Source organism: Rhinopithecus roxellana, chromosome 5 (assembly GCF_007565055.1).
Source record: "Rhinopithecus roxellana isolate Shanxi Qingling chromosome 5, ASM756505v1, whole genome shotgun sequence".
NCBI classification, from domain to species: Eukaryota; Metazoa; Chordata; class Mammalia; order Primates; family Cercopithecidae; genus Rhinopithecus; species Rhinopithecus roxellana.
The window spans coordinates 161,587,071-161,604,582 of record NC_044553.1 but is presented as its reverse complement, the minus strand read 5'-3'; the positions used below and the strand labels follow the sequence as shown (position 1 = coordinate 161,604,582).

Below are 17,512 nucleotides of genomic sequence, written 5' to 3'. Positions count from 1 at the left end.
GGAAATTTGTTGAGAATGGTGTGTAATTCAGGAAGCTGTCAGGATCCTGTGTCTTCTTAATGACACCAATGCTACACAAATATATTTTAATCAGAAATGTTCAGCATTTGGTCTCCCCACTCTTGTCTCATTCCCCAAGCCATATTCCCCTCTCCACGGGTAGGCAGCTTACTCCTCCACATTGATTTTCATTTGTCTGCCTGCACTTTGGGAACCTTACAGAACCACGTGGCTGATGGGTGAGAATGACCCGGCATAAGCGGCACTGCAGTGCATGTGCAGTTCTGAGCCTCATGCTTTTCACAAGTGCATCCTGGAGAGCCAGCACGGTGACCCCACTGGGCCCGTGCTCCCATGTCCTGGCCTTGGCTTCTTCTGTAACATCCCCTTTTCTTTCATATAAATATCAACACAGATCAGAAAGTCTCCAGGGTGACAGGCCCCTGAGTTCCAAGCATTGCGAGTACATAGCCCTGTGGCCTAAGGTGGTTTTGGTGGTTGTTAATATAGACATGGCCTCTGCTTGTGCTTCCTGCCACAGGCAGCTATGCCAGCTGGACGTAAGAAGCCAGACTTGTATGAGGCTAATTAAGGGTTTGCCTTTTGGACTGAGACTCTAGCAGAGTCAGGGGCCAAGTCAAGAGGTCAGTTATTTGGTGACCATATTTGATAGCAGCAGCTCTGCAGACTGCTGGGGTGTCACTTCTAGTCCTGACGGCCCGGGCACCGCCCCACGGCCTCCCTGCCCACCTCAGCCAGCCTCTTCCCCCGCAGGTCTCTGGAGTTTGTGTCAGTCACTCCCCTACTTCTTGCCAGTGGTCTCACCCACATCTGTGTCCTGCTGAGGATCGTATTGGTCTCTGCTGCGCCTGAGCTTTGTAGAGAGGCGGTCCCGCATGGCCTGCACCATGTCCCTCTGTTCAGCCTTGGGGCTGCTTCCATTGCCGCTGGGATCACAGTGTGTCCACTCCCGATGAGGGACCATGGGCCTTTCCAGGCATTTGCTATTGTGAACTGTTCTCCTGTAGGTGATTCTTGTGTGCCTCTTGGACACATGCAAGGCCTGTGTGCAGCCCAACCCAAATGTGACCCCAGGTTGGCCCCCAAGAGCCAGTTGGTGCTGGTCTCCAGAAAGCCAGGAGCGTGAGCCAGAAAGAGCACTGGCCATATCACCTTGGCGCGCTGGCCCAGCTGAGCTCGCTGTTGGTAGCAGTGCTCCCCCACCGAAGGAAGTATTTGTTGACCTGTCTGTGGCTCAAGCTCGTAGGTAGTTTTCACCACTATTTGATGAGCCCTGTTAGGGAACACGTAGACCAAGACCAGAACTTGCATATTTCCACCTTTTCAGAATAATGCCCAAGCCGTGTATAAACTGGATCACAGGCAGATGGATCTGACTCTTCTCAGGAGTCCATGGTTCACCTCAGTGTTCTTGATTTTCTCCCTCCAGCCGAAAGCTCACCAGTTCAGCATCAAGTCCTTCTCCAGCCCTACTCAGTGCAGCCACTGCACCTCCCTGATGGTTGGGCTGATCCGGCAGGGCTACGCCTGCGAGGGTGAGTGTCGTTGCAGCTCCTGGGGTCAGCGTGCACAGCCCCACACGCCCACAGCTCAGGGCACCAGCAAGCTCCAGGGCAGCCCTTGTGCAAGCAAACCAAACTGAAGTGAAGTTTAATTGGCATTATTTGAGGACAGGGTTTTTGGTTCTTTTTGGGTGGGGGGATAGGGTCTCACTCTGTAGCTCAGACTGGAGTGCAGTGGTGCAGTCACAGATCAGCTCAAGCAATTCCTTTGTCTCAGCCTGTCAAGTAGTTGGGAGCACAGACACACACACCCCACCACACCTGGCTATTTTTAAATTTTTTTGTAGAGAGTGGGGGTCTCGCTTTGTTTCCCAGTCTGGTCTCAAACTCTGGGACTCAAGCGATCTCCCGCCTCAGCCTCCTGAAGTGCTGGGATTATAGGCGTGAGCCACTGCACCCAGCCTGGCAGGTTTATTTTTACAAATCCTCAGTAAAGGTCTGTGGAACCGTGGATCCCTGCTGTGCTGGGGGCTCCAGTGCACTCTGCGCCTCTGTGGTGACCCAAATCTTCTATTGAGAATTATTACAAAGTGTATCGTCTGCAGCTGTTCTTGAAAATCAGGAAAAATAATTGTGTAAAACCTTCCACTATCAAGTTAGAGATAACCACAATTATTTGTCTCTGCTTCTGGTCATCGTTCGTATTTTTCTCTCTCCCTTTCTTTCTTTCTTTTCTTTTCTTTTCCCCTTCCTTCCTTCCTTCCTTCCTTCCTTCCTTCCTTCCTTCCTTCCCTCCTCCCTCCTTCCCTCCCTCCCTCCCTCCTCCTTCCTTCCTCCTTCCTTCCTCCTCCTTCCTTCTTCCTTCCCCTCCTCCCTCCCTCCCTCCCTCCTTCCTTCCTTCCCTCCCTCCCTCCCTCCCTCCTTCCTTCCTTCCTTCCTTCCCTTTCTTTTCTTTCTTTCTTTCTCTTTTTCTTTCTTTTCTTTTTCTTTCTTTCTTTTCTTTCTTTTTATTTCTTTTCTTTCTTTTCTTTTTTGAGACAGAGTTTGACTCTGTTACCCAGGCTGGAGTGCAGTAGCTCGATTTCAGCTTACTGCAACCTCTGCCTCCCAGATTCAAGTGATTCTCCTGCCTCATCCCCCCCAAGTAGCTGGGAACAGGCGCACGCCACCATGCCCGGCTAATTTTTGTGTTCTTAGTAGAGATGGGGTTTCGCCATGTTGGCCAGGCTGGTCTCGAACTCCTGACCTCAAGTAATCCACCTGCCTCAGCCTCCCAAAGTGCTGGGATTATAGGTATGAGCCACCTCACTCAGCCCATCGTATTTTTAAGGCTGTATCTTGTGCTCTTGCCCTGTGCTGGGATTTGACATGCTCTTACCCCCTCAGTGATTGCCTCATTTCACAGATGAGCAACCACCCCAAGCCACCCAGTGCTGCAGGAGGGTCCTGGAGCCCAGACCTCACTGGCTCTGAGCACTCAACGCCTTCCTGACCATGGGTCTGTGAGCAGAGTTGCCCTTCATTCTACATTATAGCAGAAGCATTGTTTTTTGTTATTTCAACTCATGCACATTTTGATTGGCTGCCAAGATCCCGTGTCCCCATGACCATTGGCCTGTAATTGCCGTGTAGAAGCGCACCTGTGCAGGAGGCGGCCCGGGCTGGCAGGGACAGCATGGAGGCAGGCTTCTGCAGTGGGCCCTTTCCCTGTGCGCATGCTGAAGACGCATTCAGTGCCAGAATCCCTGAGCTTTTCTGTGGATTCTGCCCTGCAACTGTCTTTACCTTCTTGGATGTCTGGACTTGATGTGAAACTTGGTCATTATTTTTTGTTTGTTTTGTTTTGAGACAGAGTCTCACTGTCTCCCAGGCTAGAGTGCAGTGGTGTGATCTCAGCTCACTACAACTTCCACCTCCTGGGCTCAAGCGATTCTCCTGCCTCAGCCTTCCGAGTAGCTGGGATTACAGGTGTATGTCACCATGCCTGGCTAATTGTTGTATTTTTAATAAAGGCGGGATTTCACCATGTTGGCCAGGCTGGTCTCAAACTCCTGACCTCAAGTGGTCTGCCCATCTCAGTCTCCGAAAGTGCTAGGATTCCAGGCGAGACCTGGTAATGATTAAATTGCCTCTTTAGGGCATAGGTTCTGCAGTGACTTCTCTGTAGGCAGCAAGCTTTGAAGGCAGTGTTCTTGCTCTCTTCCAGTGTGTTCCTTTGCTTGCCACGTGTCCTGCAAAGACAGCGCCCCCCAGGTGTGCCCAATACCTCCCGAGCAGTCCAAGAGGCCTCTGGGCGTGGATGTGCAGCGAGGCATTGGAACAGCCTACAAAGGCCATGTCAAGGTAGGCGGCTTCATCTCCACCCCTCAGCCGTCGGTGCTTGTGAGGTGCAGTGACCAATAGCCATGCCCAGCCACTCTCGAAAGCAGCCCCTTGCTCTGGCAGGCAGCCCTGGTGCCAGTCCTAGGAGGCTTCCCCTCCTGGGCACTGAGGCCATCAGGTCTGTGCAGCTGCTGTTCTGAATGGCCTGGGCATCCTGAGGCCTCCACGCAGACGCTCACTCAGAGTCCATCCTGGGCTGAGTGTCCGGCCAGTGGGCAGAAGCTCAGTCTGAAAGCCACTGTGCCAGGCCCATGTCTCCAAGGCTGTCCGGCTGCGTGTACCACAGCACCCTGCATGGGGTGGACGCGACGTTGGCTGAGCTGCCAGCTTTCCTGGCACTGTCTGCTGCCACGCGTGGACCCCTCCCCAGCAATGCCTTGAGCCTTCTTGGGAAAACCCCCTCTGTCCAGATAGCTCTGTTTGCCGGCCTGGCAGCTGGAAGGAGATTGTGAACGAGTGTAATGGGGCCTGGCGGCCTGCCTGGCCTGGTGGAACGTAGCCACTGTTTGTTTTTATTAATAGGTCCCAAAGCCCACGGGGGTGAAGAAGGGATGGCAGCGTGCATATGCAGTCGTCTGTGACTGCAAGCTCTTCCTCTATGATCTGCCTGAAGGAAAATCCACCCAGCCGGGTGTCATTGCGAGCCAAGTCTTGGATCTCAGGTCTGTGTTTGGGCAGCACCGCCCTCACTCTGTGAATCTTCCTTATCTGTCTTTAGCCAAAAGGACAGTGTGTTGCTTGGTAATCTTTCACCTTGTGTGTACTTCACCCGCTTCATTATTGTACGGTCGCAAAAATGGGTACAGCTTAGTCATGACTGAAAGCGCTCACATGCATGTGAACAGACGTGCTTGTGGGCCTGCATGCACAGGAACAGGAGCGCTGTAGACGCTTCCTGCCTCACATGTGTTTGCATTGAAAAGTTTGCCACAGGGGAATTAATTTAACATAAGAAAACCACATGCCCAAGAATAAGCAGAAGATATCCCAGAGAAAAGCTGTGCAGCCCACAGCCATCTGTGCATTTTAGAGACCGGGGCAGGTGCTCTTGGCTTGTGGAAGACGTCTGGAGCCATGGGCCATGTGGGTGTGTGTGACCATAGCCTTTGCTGTGTGACCCTGTCTCAGTGCCACCCAGTGTCAGCTGCAGGAGCAGGCAGGGCCTCCTTCCCACTTTCTCCTAGAGTTGGTATCTGTGGACCATCTGTTTGTGAGATGAGGACAGTGGTCATGTTACTGGCATGTGGAGTGTTGTTGTGAAGGTAAACACATCACTGAGAGGCCTAGCTCAGCCCAGGGCTTGCACACGGACGGAGCCGTGCTACCGCCTCTGTGTCATCTCTTACAGTGCACTGTCTCTGGTGTGGTGCACACAGGACTGCTCTGGGCTCAGGCAGGGGCTGGAGACTGCATCTGTAGCATTGGTTCTTGGGGTAGGGCTGCTGGGCGGGTACCCTGAGGACAGCGAGGATGAGTCAGGATCACCTGGCAGCATACTCCCACTTTCCATGCCCCACCCCCCCGGGGCACCTGCCAGTCCCTGGCTGTGTACAGGTGTGCCCCTGACCTGGCAACAAAGAGCCACTGGTGGAGGAAAAATTGGCCTAAGCCCAAGTCAAGGGTCCCATCAGAGGGCTCAGCACTCTTCAGGGAGCCTCTTCAGAACAGCACTTCCACACTGACCCACACCCTGCTCCTCCTCTCACCTCCACACCCACACCACCCCCCACTTCCCCACCCCCATCTCCAAAGCCACCCCCACTCCCCCACCCCCATCTCCAAAGCCACCCCCCACTCCCCCACCCCCCTACCTGCAAACCTACCCCCAATTCCCCCACCCCACCTCCAAACCCTCCCCCATCCCCCATCTACAAACTCCCCGCTCCCCCACCCCCCACCTGCAAACCCCCCCAATTCCCCTACCCCCACCTCCAAACCCACCCCCCACTCCCCTACCCCCCTCACCTCCAAACCCACCCCACCCCCCACTCCCACCTACCTCCAAAACCACCCCCCACTCCCCCACCCCAACCTCTAAACCCAACCCCACTCCCCTACCACCTCCAAACCCACCCCCCACTCCCCCACCCCCCACCTGCAAACCCACCCCCATTCCACCACTTCCAAACTCACCCGCATCTCCACATCCACCCCACCCCCACTCCCCCACCTACTCACCTCCACACCCACCCCACCCCCACTACCTCCACACCCAACCCCCCACCTCCAAACCTACCCCCCACTGCCCTACCCCCCTCACCTCCAAATCCACCCCCCACTGCCCTACCCACCTCACCTCCACACCTACCTCACCTCCACACCCACCCCCACGCCCCTCTCACCTCCAAACCCACCCCACCCCCTCACCACCACACCCACCCCGCTCCCCACACCTACACCCAACACCCCCCACTCTCCGTCTCACCTCCACATCCACCCTGCACTCCCCCTCACCTCCACACCCACTCCCTACTCCCCCCTCACCTCCATACCCACCACACCCCCCACTCCCCCTCTCACCTCCACACCCACCCCCACTTCCCCTGTCATCTCCACACCTACCCCCCACTCCCCCCTCATCTCCATACTCACCCCCCATTCCGCCTCTCACCTCCAGACCCACCCCACCCTTTATTCCCCCCTCACCTACACCCGACACCCCCCACTCTTGGTCTCACCTCCACATCCACCGTGCACTCCCCCCTCACCTCCACACCCACCCCTTCCCTTCTCACCTCCACACCCACCCCCCACTTCCCCCTCACCTCCACACTCAACCCCCACTCTCCCCTCACCTCCACGCCCACCCCCCATTCCCCGCTCATCTCCACACCCACCCCCCACATACCCCTCACCTCCTCGCCCACCCCTCACTCCCCCCCTCCCTGTTTCACCTCCACAGCCCTCAGCCCACTTGTCCTCTGCACGTGGCTGTGGAGGGACTGCCTGGCTGTGCCAAATGCAGATGAGTTGTCTGTAACTGGCGTAGTCTGGAGGCACCAGCACAGAGTGGATGAGGCTCCGGGGCTTCCCTTCCGCATCCCTAAGCCCTGAAACACCTACCGGAGTCTGGAGTTGTTTGTTGGCCCTGCCCGTGTTTCTTACATCTGTGTGGGCGAGGGGCCCGCCCTCCACTGCAGAACATGGGGGTGGAAGGACATGGCAGGGCAGGGCAGGGTGTGGGCAGGGCGTGGGAGGGCCTCGGGGCCTGTGTGTGTGTCTCCCAGCGGGATGAATGTTTCTTTCTTACCAGAGATGACGAGTTTTCCGTGAGCTCAGTCCTGGCCTCAGATGTCATTCATGCTACACGCCGAGATATTCCATGTATATTCAGGGTATGAATTTTTCATTAATCTTCTTAACAAAGCACATAGTTAAAACTGATTATTCCAGGCATGTCATTGTGCCGCAGCAGCCACCAGTGCACCTCCAGTGTGACCCTCGGGTCTCGGCCTCCAGCCTGGCTCCAGGTCCTTGTGGGTCCTGTCCTGGCCAAGTAGCTGCCTGTGCCTGTCTCGGGGAGCCTCCTGGCTGACTTCTTCCCAGACACCCTACTTCACTGACCTCCCTTCTGCTGCATCTGAAACTCCTCTTCCACCCAGTCCCCATCCCGGCCACTGTCCTCACAGCATGTGCACTGCCAGGCGGGCGCTGTGGTGGGTTAGGCGTGAAGGTGCCGCTCCAGTGCCCCCCAGCCAATTGGAGCCAGCGTTTTTGTTGGCTGAGTGAGTGAGTCCCTCACTGAGTTAGTGTTAGACATTGTAGCATTGGGACGTTTCTAGAAGACTGTGAATTGGGGAAAGAAGCCCTGTAGCCCCCTCCATTGGGAATTTTTTTATAAACACAGTAAAATTTTGGTTGACAACAAAACTAAGTCTATAAATCAGCTTTTAGCAAATCACAGCTCTATTCAGAAACGACCTCCCATACACAGTAGAGGAAATTGCCGTCATTGTTACTGGAGTGATGGCCGTTTGGTGATGTGTGTGCTCAGAGGCTGCTCCCAGGGAGGCAGGATTTGGGCCGGTGTTTTTCAGATCTGCTTTTCCTGGACACATTTTGAGAATCTGCTTTTATTTATAATGATTATTCAAGAAAGCAGATTTAAAGTAGGCAGCTACTCATAGTTTTGGCAAAAGGAGAATTACCGAAAATGGGACCAGGAAACGATCTCATGGGCTGTTTAGAACCCCGCCCCTTCCGCATCCTGCTGTGGGGGCCCCTGCAAGGCGCCCAGTGAGGTGGAGTCAGGGGTCCCCGCCTGGGAAGCATATCAGCCCCCGTTGCTCCCAGGGTGCGTGGCTCCAGCAGGGCCTTGGCCGCTGTGTGCAGCTTTGGTGTTTGATGGCTTCTCTCTTTTCTTCTGTTTCCTGTCATGAAGGTGACGGCCTCTCTCTTAGGTGCACCTTCGAAGACCAGCTCGCTGCTCATTCTGACAGAAAATGAGAATGAAAAGAGGAAGTGGGTTGGGATTCTAGAAGGACTCCAGTCCATCCTTCATAAAAACCGGCTGAGGAATCAGGTCGTGCATGTTCCCTTGGAAGCCTACGACAGCTCGCTGCCTCTCATCAAGGCTGTCCTAACAGCTGCCATCGTGGGTACGTCCCAGAGGCTGTGTCCTTTAAGTGTCAGAAGCAACAGCACTTTCGGCAGTGCTGTGGTGCCCATCTGAAAATCAGAGGAAGGTCACAGGCGGGTTGTCCATTTGGGTTTGTAGACAGTTTCTCCATGCATGTTAAGAAGCAGATGACCTGTGTGGACAGTACAGTCGGCCCTGGCTAAGCCTGGGGGTCAGCTCCAGGAGCCCCCCACACACCCAAATCCTCGCAGACTCAATCCCACAGTCAGCGGGCCCTGTGGAGTCCTTATGGACAGAAAGTCACCCCCGATACTGAAGTGTCACATGCCTGGAATGCTGTATTCTCATCCACATATGGTTGGAAAGTATCTGTGAATATTTGCGAATGAGCCCACCCACGCATTCAAACCCACATTGGTCACGGTCAGCTGTACTGACTTTGTGTACGTTACTTACCCCTCCACAGATGCAGACAGGATTGCAGTCGGCCTAGAAGAAGGGCTCTATGTCATAGAGGTCACCCGAGATGGTGAGTAAGCAGGGGGTTCCAGCCTGGGATGTCACAGGCCCAGCCTGGCCTCTACAGACAGCACAGGGTCAGTAGCTTCTAAGGGTTAAGACAAATGCACTTGATGAAGGCACCGGAGGGGCCGGAGTGCCGTGGAGACCAGCATCGAGTGCATGGTGACATGGTGCTCAGTTCCATGTCGCATCCATTGAGTTCTTCAAGGGGAGCACTGAGTGGGAGTGGGTGGCGGGGTCAAGGAAAGGAGGAACAGCTGCAGATGTTCCACATGTGCTGAGGCCTCACTTGAGAAGCTTTAGTTTCTTTGCTTCCAATTTTGACACTTTCACTTTTCCCAGCAAGGGAGGGCAAAGGTATCCTGACATGCACCCGCTCCACAGCCGTGGGTCTAGGAGCGGAAACATCAGGAGACTGGAACTGGCCCTGGGCAGGGGGCAGGGACCCTGGGGAGCATCCCCCAAGGAATCCAGTAACATTTCATGTGAACCATAGTCCTTTCCTGACAGACCCAGCATCTCTGCATGTGATGGCCATGGAGTGAGAAGGGTGGGGCGGCCGCTGGGTGAGGCCGTAGCCTGGCCGCTCTGTGAGGAGACCCTGAGCACGCGAGGGGCTTGGGTTAACCTGGGGCCCATGTGAGAGCGGTGTCTTCAGAGGGTTTGTCTCAGGGCCCCAGCGGGTTGGAGACAGCTTTGTTCTTCATGTGCAGTGCGAGGGCTCACTGGTTCGGGGATGAGCTGGAAGGAGGCCCAGATCACCCCAGGGCCTCGCTGCACGAGGGCCCAGGTGGAAGCACTGCCCAGCTGGAGCCCTGGTGCACTGAGGGGTGTGCACAGCAGCAGAGGCGGAGGAGCCTTCGGACTGGCCCCCGAGGCTGCCCTAAGAGCGCACTGTGGATGTGTGGGGCAGCTTCTCCGGGGGGCACTCAAGCCGCTGGCTCTGTGGGCAGGGACGGGCTCAGGGCTGGGCTCAGGCTGCGCACATAGGAAGGGAGCCCAGGGGAGGGCCCCAGGGTGTTCCAGGCAGGTCCTTAGCCAAGGCCGTCAGCGCTGTGAGCTGCTGGCTGTCCCGTTGGCCTCACACTCTTGTCCTCCCTGCCACAGTGATCGTCCGTGCCGCTGACTGTAAGAAGGTGCACCAGATCGAGCTTGCTCCCAGAGAGAAGATCGTCATCCTCCTCTGTGGCCGGAACCACCATGTGCACCTCTATCCGTGGTCATCCCTTGATGGAGCAGAAGGCAGTTTTGACATCAAGCTTCCGGAAACCAAAGGCTGCCAGCTCATGGCCACGGCCACACTCAAGAGGAACTCTGGCACCTGCCTGTTTGTGGCCGTGAAACGGCTGATCCTTTGCTATGAGATCCAGAGAACGAAGCCATTCCACAGAAAGTTCAATGAGCTTGTGGCTCCCGGCAGCGTGCAGTGCCTGGCGGTGCTCAGGGACAGGCTCTGTGTGGGCTTCCCTTCTGGGTTCTGCCTGCTGAGCATCCAGGGGGACGGGCAGCCTCTAAACCTGGTAAATCCCAATGACCCCTCGCTTGCGTTCCTCTCACAACAGTCTTTTGATGCCCTTTGTGCTGTGGAGCTCGAAAGCGAGGAGTACCTGCTTTGCTTCAGCCACATGGGACTGTACGTGGACCCGCAAGGCCGGAGGGCACGCGCGCAGGAGCTCATGTGGCCTGCGGCTCCTGTCGCCTGTAGTATGTATATGTTTTCTGTTGCATATCCCTGTTGCTGCTTTTCCCACCGACAGTCAGCATGTGTTCGATTTTGCTTTGGTTTGTCTTCCAGTCCCTTAGTTGAGTAGTCAGAGCATCGGGAGAGATGGGCTCCATGACAGCCAACAGCAGAGAGCACAGTTCACATCTCACATCTCAGACCAGCAGTGGGCGGGCTCAGCAACCTCTCTCTCTGAGCACGTGGGGCCAGTTCTTCCAGAGGCCTCAGCAGAAGACACCATTGGCGGGCATAGGCCCCTGGGCAGAAGGGCTTGGCGAACCGAGAACAGGGCGTAGCATTCATCGCTCGTTTAAAAGGCCTTCCTTGTGATAATACGGAAACTTACACAGTAGTAAAGACAAGCTTGAGGGGTTTTGGTGGCCAGAAAAAAATTCACCTCTGGTGTCTAAGTTACAGTTCCTCCTGGGAGAGCAGGTGTCTTCTGAAAGTGGTAGGAGCTGTTTTTCAAACAGTTGGGTCACTTGATTCGCTTAGTTGATGTGACTTTCTCTGTGAATGGTGGCACTGGAGGAAAGTAGGACCAGTGGACACTTCCCGACTGGCCCCCTGTCCGATTGCTTTTAAAACCTTAAACTGGGCGGGGAGTGGTGGCTCACACCTGTAATCCCAGCACCGTGCGAGGCTGAGGCAGGAGGCTCACTTGAGCTCAGGAGTTCGATACCAGCCTCGTCTCTATTAAAAAACAAAACATGGCTCACACCTGTAATCCCAGCACTTTGGGAGGCCAAGGTGGGCAGATCATGAGGTCAGGAGATCGAGACCATCCTGGCTAATAGGGTGAAACCCCGTCTGTACTAACTGGGCGTGGTGGTGCATGCCTGTACTCCCAGCTACTCAGGAGGCTGAGGCAGGAGAATCGCTTGAACCCGGGACGCGGAGGTTGCAGTGAGCCGAGATCATGCCACTGCACTCTAGCCTGGGCAACAGAGCGAGACTCTGTCTCAGACTAACAAACTAGCCAGGCTCAGTGCCACACGCCTGTAGTCCCAGCTACTCGGAAGGCTGAGGCAAGAGAATTGCTTGAACCCGGGACGCGAAGGTTGCAGTGAGCCGAGATTGTACCACTCACTGCACTCTAGCCTGGGCAACAGAAACAGACTCCATCTCAGACAAACAGACAAACTAGCTAGGCACGGTGCCACATGCTTATAGTCCCAGCTACTTGGGAGGCTGAAACAGGAGGATTGCTTGGGCCCAGGAGACCGGAGCTGTAGTGAGCCATGATCACACCACTACACTCTAGCCTGGGGGACAGAGTGAGACCCTGTCTCTTAAAATGGAAAGGAAACCTTAAACCTCAGAATCCCTCTGTTTGATCTGTCAGAGTAGCCGGCACCATCAAATCCACAGATCAAGAGGAGGCCGGGAGGAAGACGAGCTGGGCAGATGCGGGGAGGGTAACAGGGCAAGAGATGGGGAATTATGTTCTCCCTCAGTTACCTGAAGCTTAACCCCTTTGTCTGCCCCATTGTCGGCCTTGCTGAGAGGGCAGCATACCCAGGGCATCATGGCTAGACACCAGGCCTGTGAGGTGCATGGCCAGCCTCCACCCACAGGGGCTTACTGCGGTGTGTCCCAGCTCCATCCTGATGGCCATACCACAGCAGACTGTGGGCAGTGGGGCCGGGCCCTGGGCCTGGGGTGAGGTACAGGAAGGGGCCAGTCCCACTGCCTCAGCACCCCTTGTCCTGGAGTCTTCCCCCAACACCCTGTCCTCTTCATGGGCAGCCAGCACAGGGTTTGAAACCACACAGAATTTACATTTTTGCAAAACGTAACGTTGAAGAGGACCCAGGTCACTTATTGCAGTGTATTTATAATCCTGGCCACACGTGTCTGTCATAGACACCTGAAGTTCCTGGGTTCTCCGCCTTGGTGGGTCTCCTCTCTCCCATGGGCACAGTGCAGATGCAGATGAGTTTCAGAGCTGGTCAAAAGTAATTCTGTCACCTGTAGGATGCAGAACTGCGCATTCTGCACCCTGTGCTGAGCGCCCTGTGTAGGTAGCCTCCCCTGCTCCTCCCCATCCCTTAGGGCAGGTGTCTTCGGCCCTGTTGCAGAAGAGGCAGCTGAGGGCCACAGGGGCCTCGTGCCCTGGATCAGTCACATGTAACATCTGTCAGGCTCCAGAGCCCGTGTTCTTTTCACTAGAATCTGTTTCACTAGAATCTTTTCACTGGGCATCTGTTTATCACTGAGTCAGCAAACGAGACTTCTCCGTGGTTCCTTGCAAGCGAATCCCCACGTACTCAGCAGGCAAGGACCTTCCCAGAAGCCCCTGTGTGGAGAGTGGTTCCCTGAAGGGCAGTTTCTGGGGCTGCTTTTGACGTGGTTCTCAGAGGCCTCACAGGTTCATCTGAAATGCTCCTTCAGACGCAGTTTGCTGACCAGGCCAGTATCTCTTGTCTTTTTTACAAACCCTGTTTGATTTTCCTTTTTGTATTCAGAAGAAAAGGCCTGATCTTCTAGCCTGTTTGGAATCTGTGATAGAAACAGAGCAGAAGGCTTTTAAAATGCATCCTCAGGCAGTGAGGTGTGTCATGATGCAGGATTAACCTTAAACTCTGGAGGCAGCAGAGCCAGGAACGAGCACTGAGCTGGAGCTCTCCTGTGTTTGGGGCTTGCCGCCTCCCAGCTCTGCGTTTCTGCAAGCTGAGGGCCAGGAACCAAGCCACACTGAGGGGCTGTGGGGACAGTGAGAGTGCCACCCACGCAGAGGGACCGAGCGGTGGACGCGCACCGCGCCTCCATCGCATGGCACAGCTGTGTTGTTGCCCTTCTACACATGGAGAAAGCCCTTTAAACTCCAAATGGCCAAAGGCTCCACAGTTCTTGGTCTCACATCCTTGGTGCCTTGGGTGAAGTTGCTTCTGTGAGCCAACAGATGAGCAGGTGAGCACAGCGCGGACCCCAGAGCGCCCTGCAGGACGCCCTTACCCGCACTTGCACATGTCCTCAGACCAGGCTGCAGAGGGGCCTCCCACGCTGCCATAGCATAGGCTCCTAGGGATCTAGAGTCGTTAGTGTGGAGGGTAGACAGGCAGGGTTGTTGCTCAGAGGTCAGCAGTGGTTTCTGTGTGGGTTTTAATACCTACCTGGAAACCTGACTTGCCATCTGGAACAAATGAGCCTCACCATACTGAACAGTCGTCCCCTACCTGAATGTCCAGTGTGTTGAGCCTGAATTTGCTTTCAGGATAATCACATCTCATGAGAGCTAAATGAAAAACCAGACTTTTAAAAGTCACCTTCAACATGTGTACTATAGTATTCAAAAGACTAGTTACAGAAGTGATGGTGGAACATTTAAACATTCGATTGTGTTTGTTTAAACTTTGAAATGAAGATGAGTTCCAGAGTGGGAGCGTGAAGTCTTTGGTGACGTGAACCAGCTGAGGGCAGTGCTGCCGCCTCTGCACTTGTTCAAGTGCCAAGGCATGGCCTCCGGCCCAAGGGCAGGTGAGTTCCCGAGCCACTGTGGCTCACCCCGCCCTGCTCCGTCTGCGCTAGGTTGCAGCCCCACCCACGTCACGGTGTACAGCGAGTATGGCGTGGACGTCTTTGATGTGCGCACCATGGAGTGGGTGCAGACCATCGGCCTGCGCAGGGTAAGGAGGTCTCGGCGCCCTCCGGTGCGGGCGGGCTTCTCCCGGTGCAGTCTGTGCGTGGCCGCACTTATACTGTCCCTCCCTGGTTTCCAATCCAGATAAGACCCCTGAACTCTGAAGGCACCCTCAACCTCCTCAACTGTGAGCCTCCACGCTTGATCTACTTCAAGAGCAAGTTCTCGGGTGAGCCTTCCTCTGCACTAGGAGTGGAGGGAAGGGAAGTCGGGAGGGGCGTGTGTGCCTGGCGCCGCAGCACGGTCACCGCGCGCTCTGCTTCCGCAGGAGCGGTTCTCAACGTGCCGGACACCTCCGACAACAGCAAGAAGCAGATGCTGCGCACCAGGAGCAAAAGGCGGTTCGTCTTCAAGGTCCCAGAGGAAGAGAGACTGCAGCAGAGGCGGTAGGAACGGGGCCTCACGGGGCCAGCCGGGCCTCGCTCTAGGGAGGGGCCAAGAGGATTCTCACGTAGCCGTGAATCTCAAAAGTGTTTCCTTTCCCCAGAGAGATGCTTAGAGACCCAGAATTGAGATCCAAAATGATATCCAACCCAACCAACTTCAATCACGTGGCTCACATGGGCCCAGGCGACGGCATGCAGGTGCTCATGGACCTGCCTCTGGTGCGTGCACGGCGGGGATGGGGCGGGCAGGGCATTCCATCCTCCTCCCCTCTCGGGCAGCCGTGTTGGCTGAGGCCGTGCCAAAGGCAGGGCCCGCGAGGCTGGCGCTGTGCTCTGACCTGGCGCACCTGTCACACAAGCCCGTCTCCACTGAAGCTCTCTGTTCACGAGCACTTTCCCTGTCACGAGGCCTTGTGTGCAGGCCTCGGGCCGCCCCGGGCAGCGATGCTGCAGATACTTGTCAGAGTCCGCCATGTTTCGGCCTGTGACGGCCTCCTAAGGACGTTTGCCATCAGGTGGTGATTTCTCAGTAACACCCTCATATCAACAGATGGTATACTTCTATTTTTTACTTGAGAAGTATGTTTTTGGCCGGGCGCGGTGGCTCACGCCTGTAATCCCAGCACTTTGGGAGGCCGAGGCAGGCAGATCACGAGGTCAGGAGATCCAGACCATCCTGGCTAACACGGTGAAACCCCGTCTCTACTAAACATACAAAAAGAAATGAGCCGGGCGTGGCGGCAGGCTCCTGTAGTCCCAGCTACTCGAGAGACTGAGGCAGGAGAATGGCGTCAACCTGGGAGGCGGAGCTTGCAGTGAGTGGATTGCGCCACTGCACTCCAGCCTGGGTAACACTAATTCCAGCACTTTGGGAGGCCACGGCAAGTGGTTCACGTGAGGTCAGGAGTTTGAGAACAGCTTGGCCAACATGGAGAAGCCCTGTCTCTACTAAATTACAAAAATTAGCCAGGCGTGGTGGTAGGCACCTGTAATCCCACCTACTCAGGAGGCTGAGGCAGGAGAATTGCTTGAACCCATGAGGCAGAGGTTGCAGTGAGCCAAGATCGTGTCATTGCACTCCAGCCTGGGGGACAGAGCAAGACTCAATCTCAAACAAAAGAGTATGCTTTTTATAGGATTTGACCTGGCCTAACGTTGCTATTGCCAGTTCTTAGTTTCAGACTGTCCAGAGCCCTTGTCCAGTCCGGAGAGCCCTCTTGGCCCCCATTTTGCTCATCAAGGTCACGAGGCCACAGCCGCAGTAGGTCACACAAATTTTGCAGCCGGCCCTGCCGGGTGTCAACCAAGCATGCTGATGTGTTGCTATCTCTGCCCAGAGTGCTGTGCCCCCCTCCCAGGAGGAAAGGCCGGGCCCCGCTCCCACCAACCTGGCTCGCCAGCCTCCATCCAGGAACAAGCCCTACATCTCGTGGCCCTCATCAGGTATGGAGGAAGTGTGGCCACTGCAGCCCTGGGGGAGGTGGAGGTTAGGGGGTGCCGGAATGGGGAGACTGCAGGCTTTTGATTCTGTTCTTGACTTTCTCCCTAAGAGGAAAGCTGTCCTTGTTCTGTAGGTGGATCGGAGCCTGGCGTGACCATGCCTCTGAGAAGTATGTCCGATCCAGACCAGGACTTTGACAAAGAGGTGAGAGTTGCCCAGGTTCAGTACTGAGGCTGTGAGCTACCCCTGCAGGAGGCAAAGCAGCCCAAAGAGCTGGGGCCCTGGGTGGTGTCACAGCCCTTCCGGAGCACCCCACTTGCGGTGTGAGGGTGATTGGAGGGCCAGGGGTGGCTGTCCCCTCCTCCAGGAGGCCCGTGCAGCAGTCTCTTGGTCAGACCCCAAGCTCTTTTGGGAATGCTGACAGGGGATGGGGCTGTCACACTGCTACAAGGCATGGAAACTTTCCCGCCAACCTGCCTCCTTCCTTTGGACTCCTGTGTTGTTTTATGTACTTCAGTGCGATACATCAGCAGTCGCTTTGGTCTGGGCTGACTTCCCACATTGGTCTGTCTTCTGCCCCTCACCTGGGATGGCGCTTGGTGTCAGAGTGTGGGGACCACCTCCAGGACAAGCCCCACTCTGGCTGGCAGCATTCTTTTGTGCAGCTTGGCCACACTGCTCTGGCCTCAGTTTCCCCTGTGTGGAATGGGGATGAGAATGCAGTTGAGGGAGGCGGGGAGCTGCAGTGCTGAGGGCTGAGGAGTGAGCTGAGGGCTTAGTCCCCGGCGCCATCCTTGGAGGGAGGGAGGGAGGGATGCAGGCAGGGGGCCATGCCCATCACTCCACCACGCGTCTAAGCCCCAGCACTGAGATGTTTTCACGCTGGCTGCCGAATGAACAGGCGGGTGCCTTGCCCATGCTGCTGGTTCTGCCAAGGGCGACGTCTCTTCCTCTGGAAGTCCTTTGTCTTTTCCGTCCTTTGTCCATCCTACTCTTCCACCCTTTAGTCTGCAGCAGGTCCCCAGCTTGTCTTTGTCTGGTGGGACAGTCACATTTTTGTAGCAAGCACTGCTGTTACTTTACAGAATGCTCCTGAGTCTGAGTTTGTCTGCTCTTTCCTGCTCATGAGATCTGAAGTGTGTCTTAGGCTGTCACACTGTACAGAGGAGATGCTGTCCCTCTTAGGGTACTGTGTCCTGAAGCAGCCAGTGCCTGTCTCGTCTGCATGACCTTGTTTGTTCTTTTAAACTTAAGTGAAATTCACAAAACAACTTTGTTTTTTTATTTTCGTAATAATACACAGGCAGGGTCTC

General features: G+C 55.5%; 1 protein-coding gene across 3 annotated transcripts in view; it reads left to right on the top strand.

The window, feature by feature from the left end:
- The window catches only part of CDC42BPB (CDC42 binding protein kinase beta), a 134,019-nt gene that overhangs the window by 111,905 nt on the left and 4,602 nt on the right, over positions 1-17,512 (top strand). For 2 of the 3 annotated variants that reach the window (XM_010353708.2, XM_030931068.1), the window contains 13 exons: positions 1,451-1,556; positions 3,730-3,866; positions 4,428-4,567; positions 7,159-7,240; positions 8,287-8,503; positions 8,951-9,013; positions 10,114-10,710; positions 14,261-14,358; positions 14,457-14,541; positions 14,641-14,758; positions 14,860-14,977; positions 16,096-16,201; positions 16,333-16,403. In XM_010353708.2, the coding sequence (XP_010352010.2) occupies positions 1,451-1,556; positions 3,730-3,866; positions 4,428-4,567; positions 7,159-7,240; positions 8,287-8,503; positions 8,951-9,013; positions 10,114-10,710; positions 14,261-14,358; positions 14,457-14,541; positions 14,641-14,758; positions 14,860-14,977; positions 16,096-16,201; positions 16,333-16,403 (1,938 nt within the window). The remainder of the gene's footprint in view (positions 1-1,450; positions 1,557-3,729; positions 3,867-4,427; positions 4,568-7,158; positions 7,241-8,286; positions 8,504-8,950; positions 9,014-10,113; positions 10,711-14,260; positions 14,359-14,456; positions 14,542-14,640; positions 14,759-14,859; positions 14,978-16,095; positions 16,202-16,332; positions 16,404-17,512) is intronic. The other variant, XR_004057395.1, reaches the window with a different exon arrangement.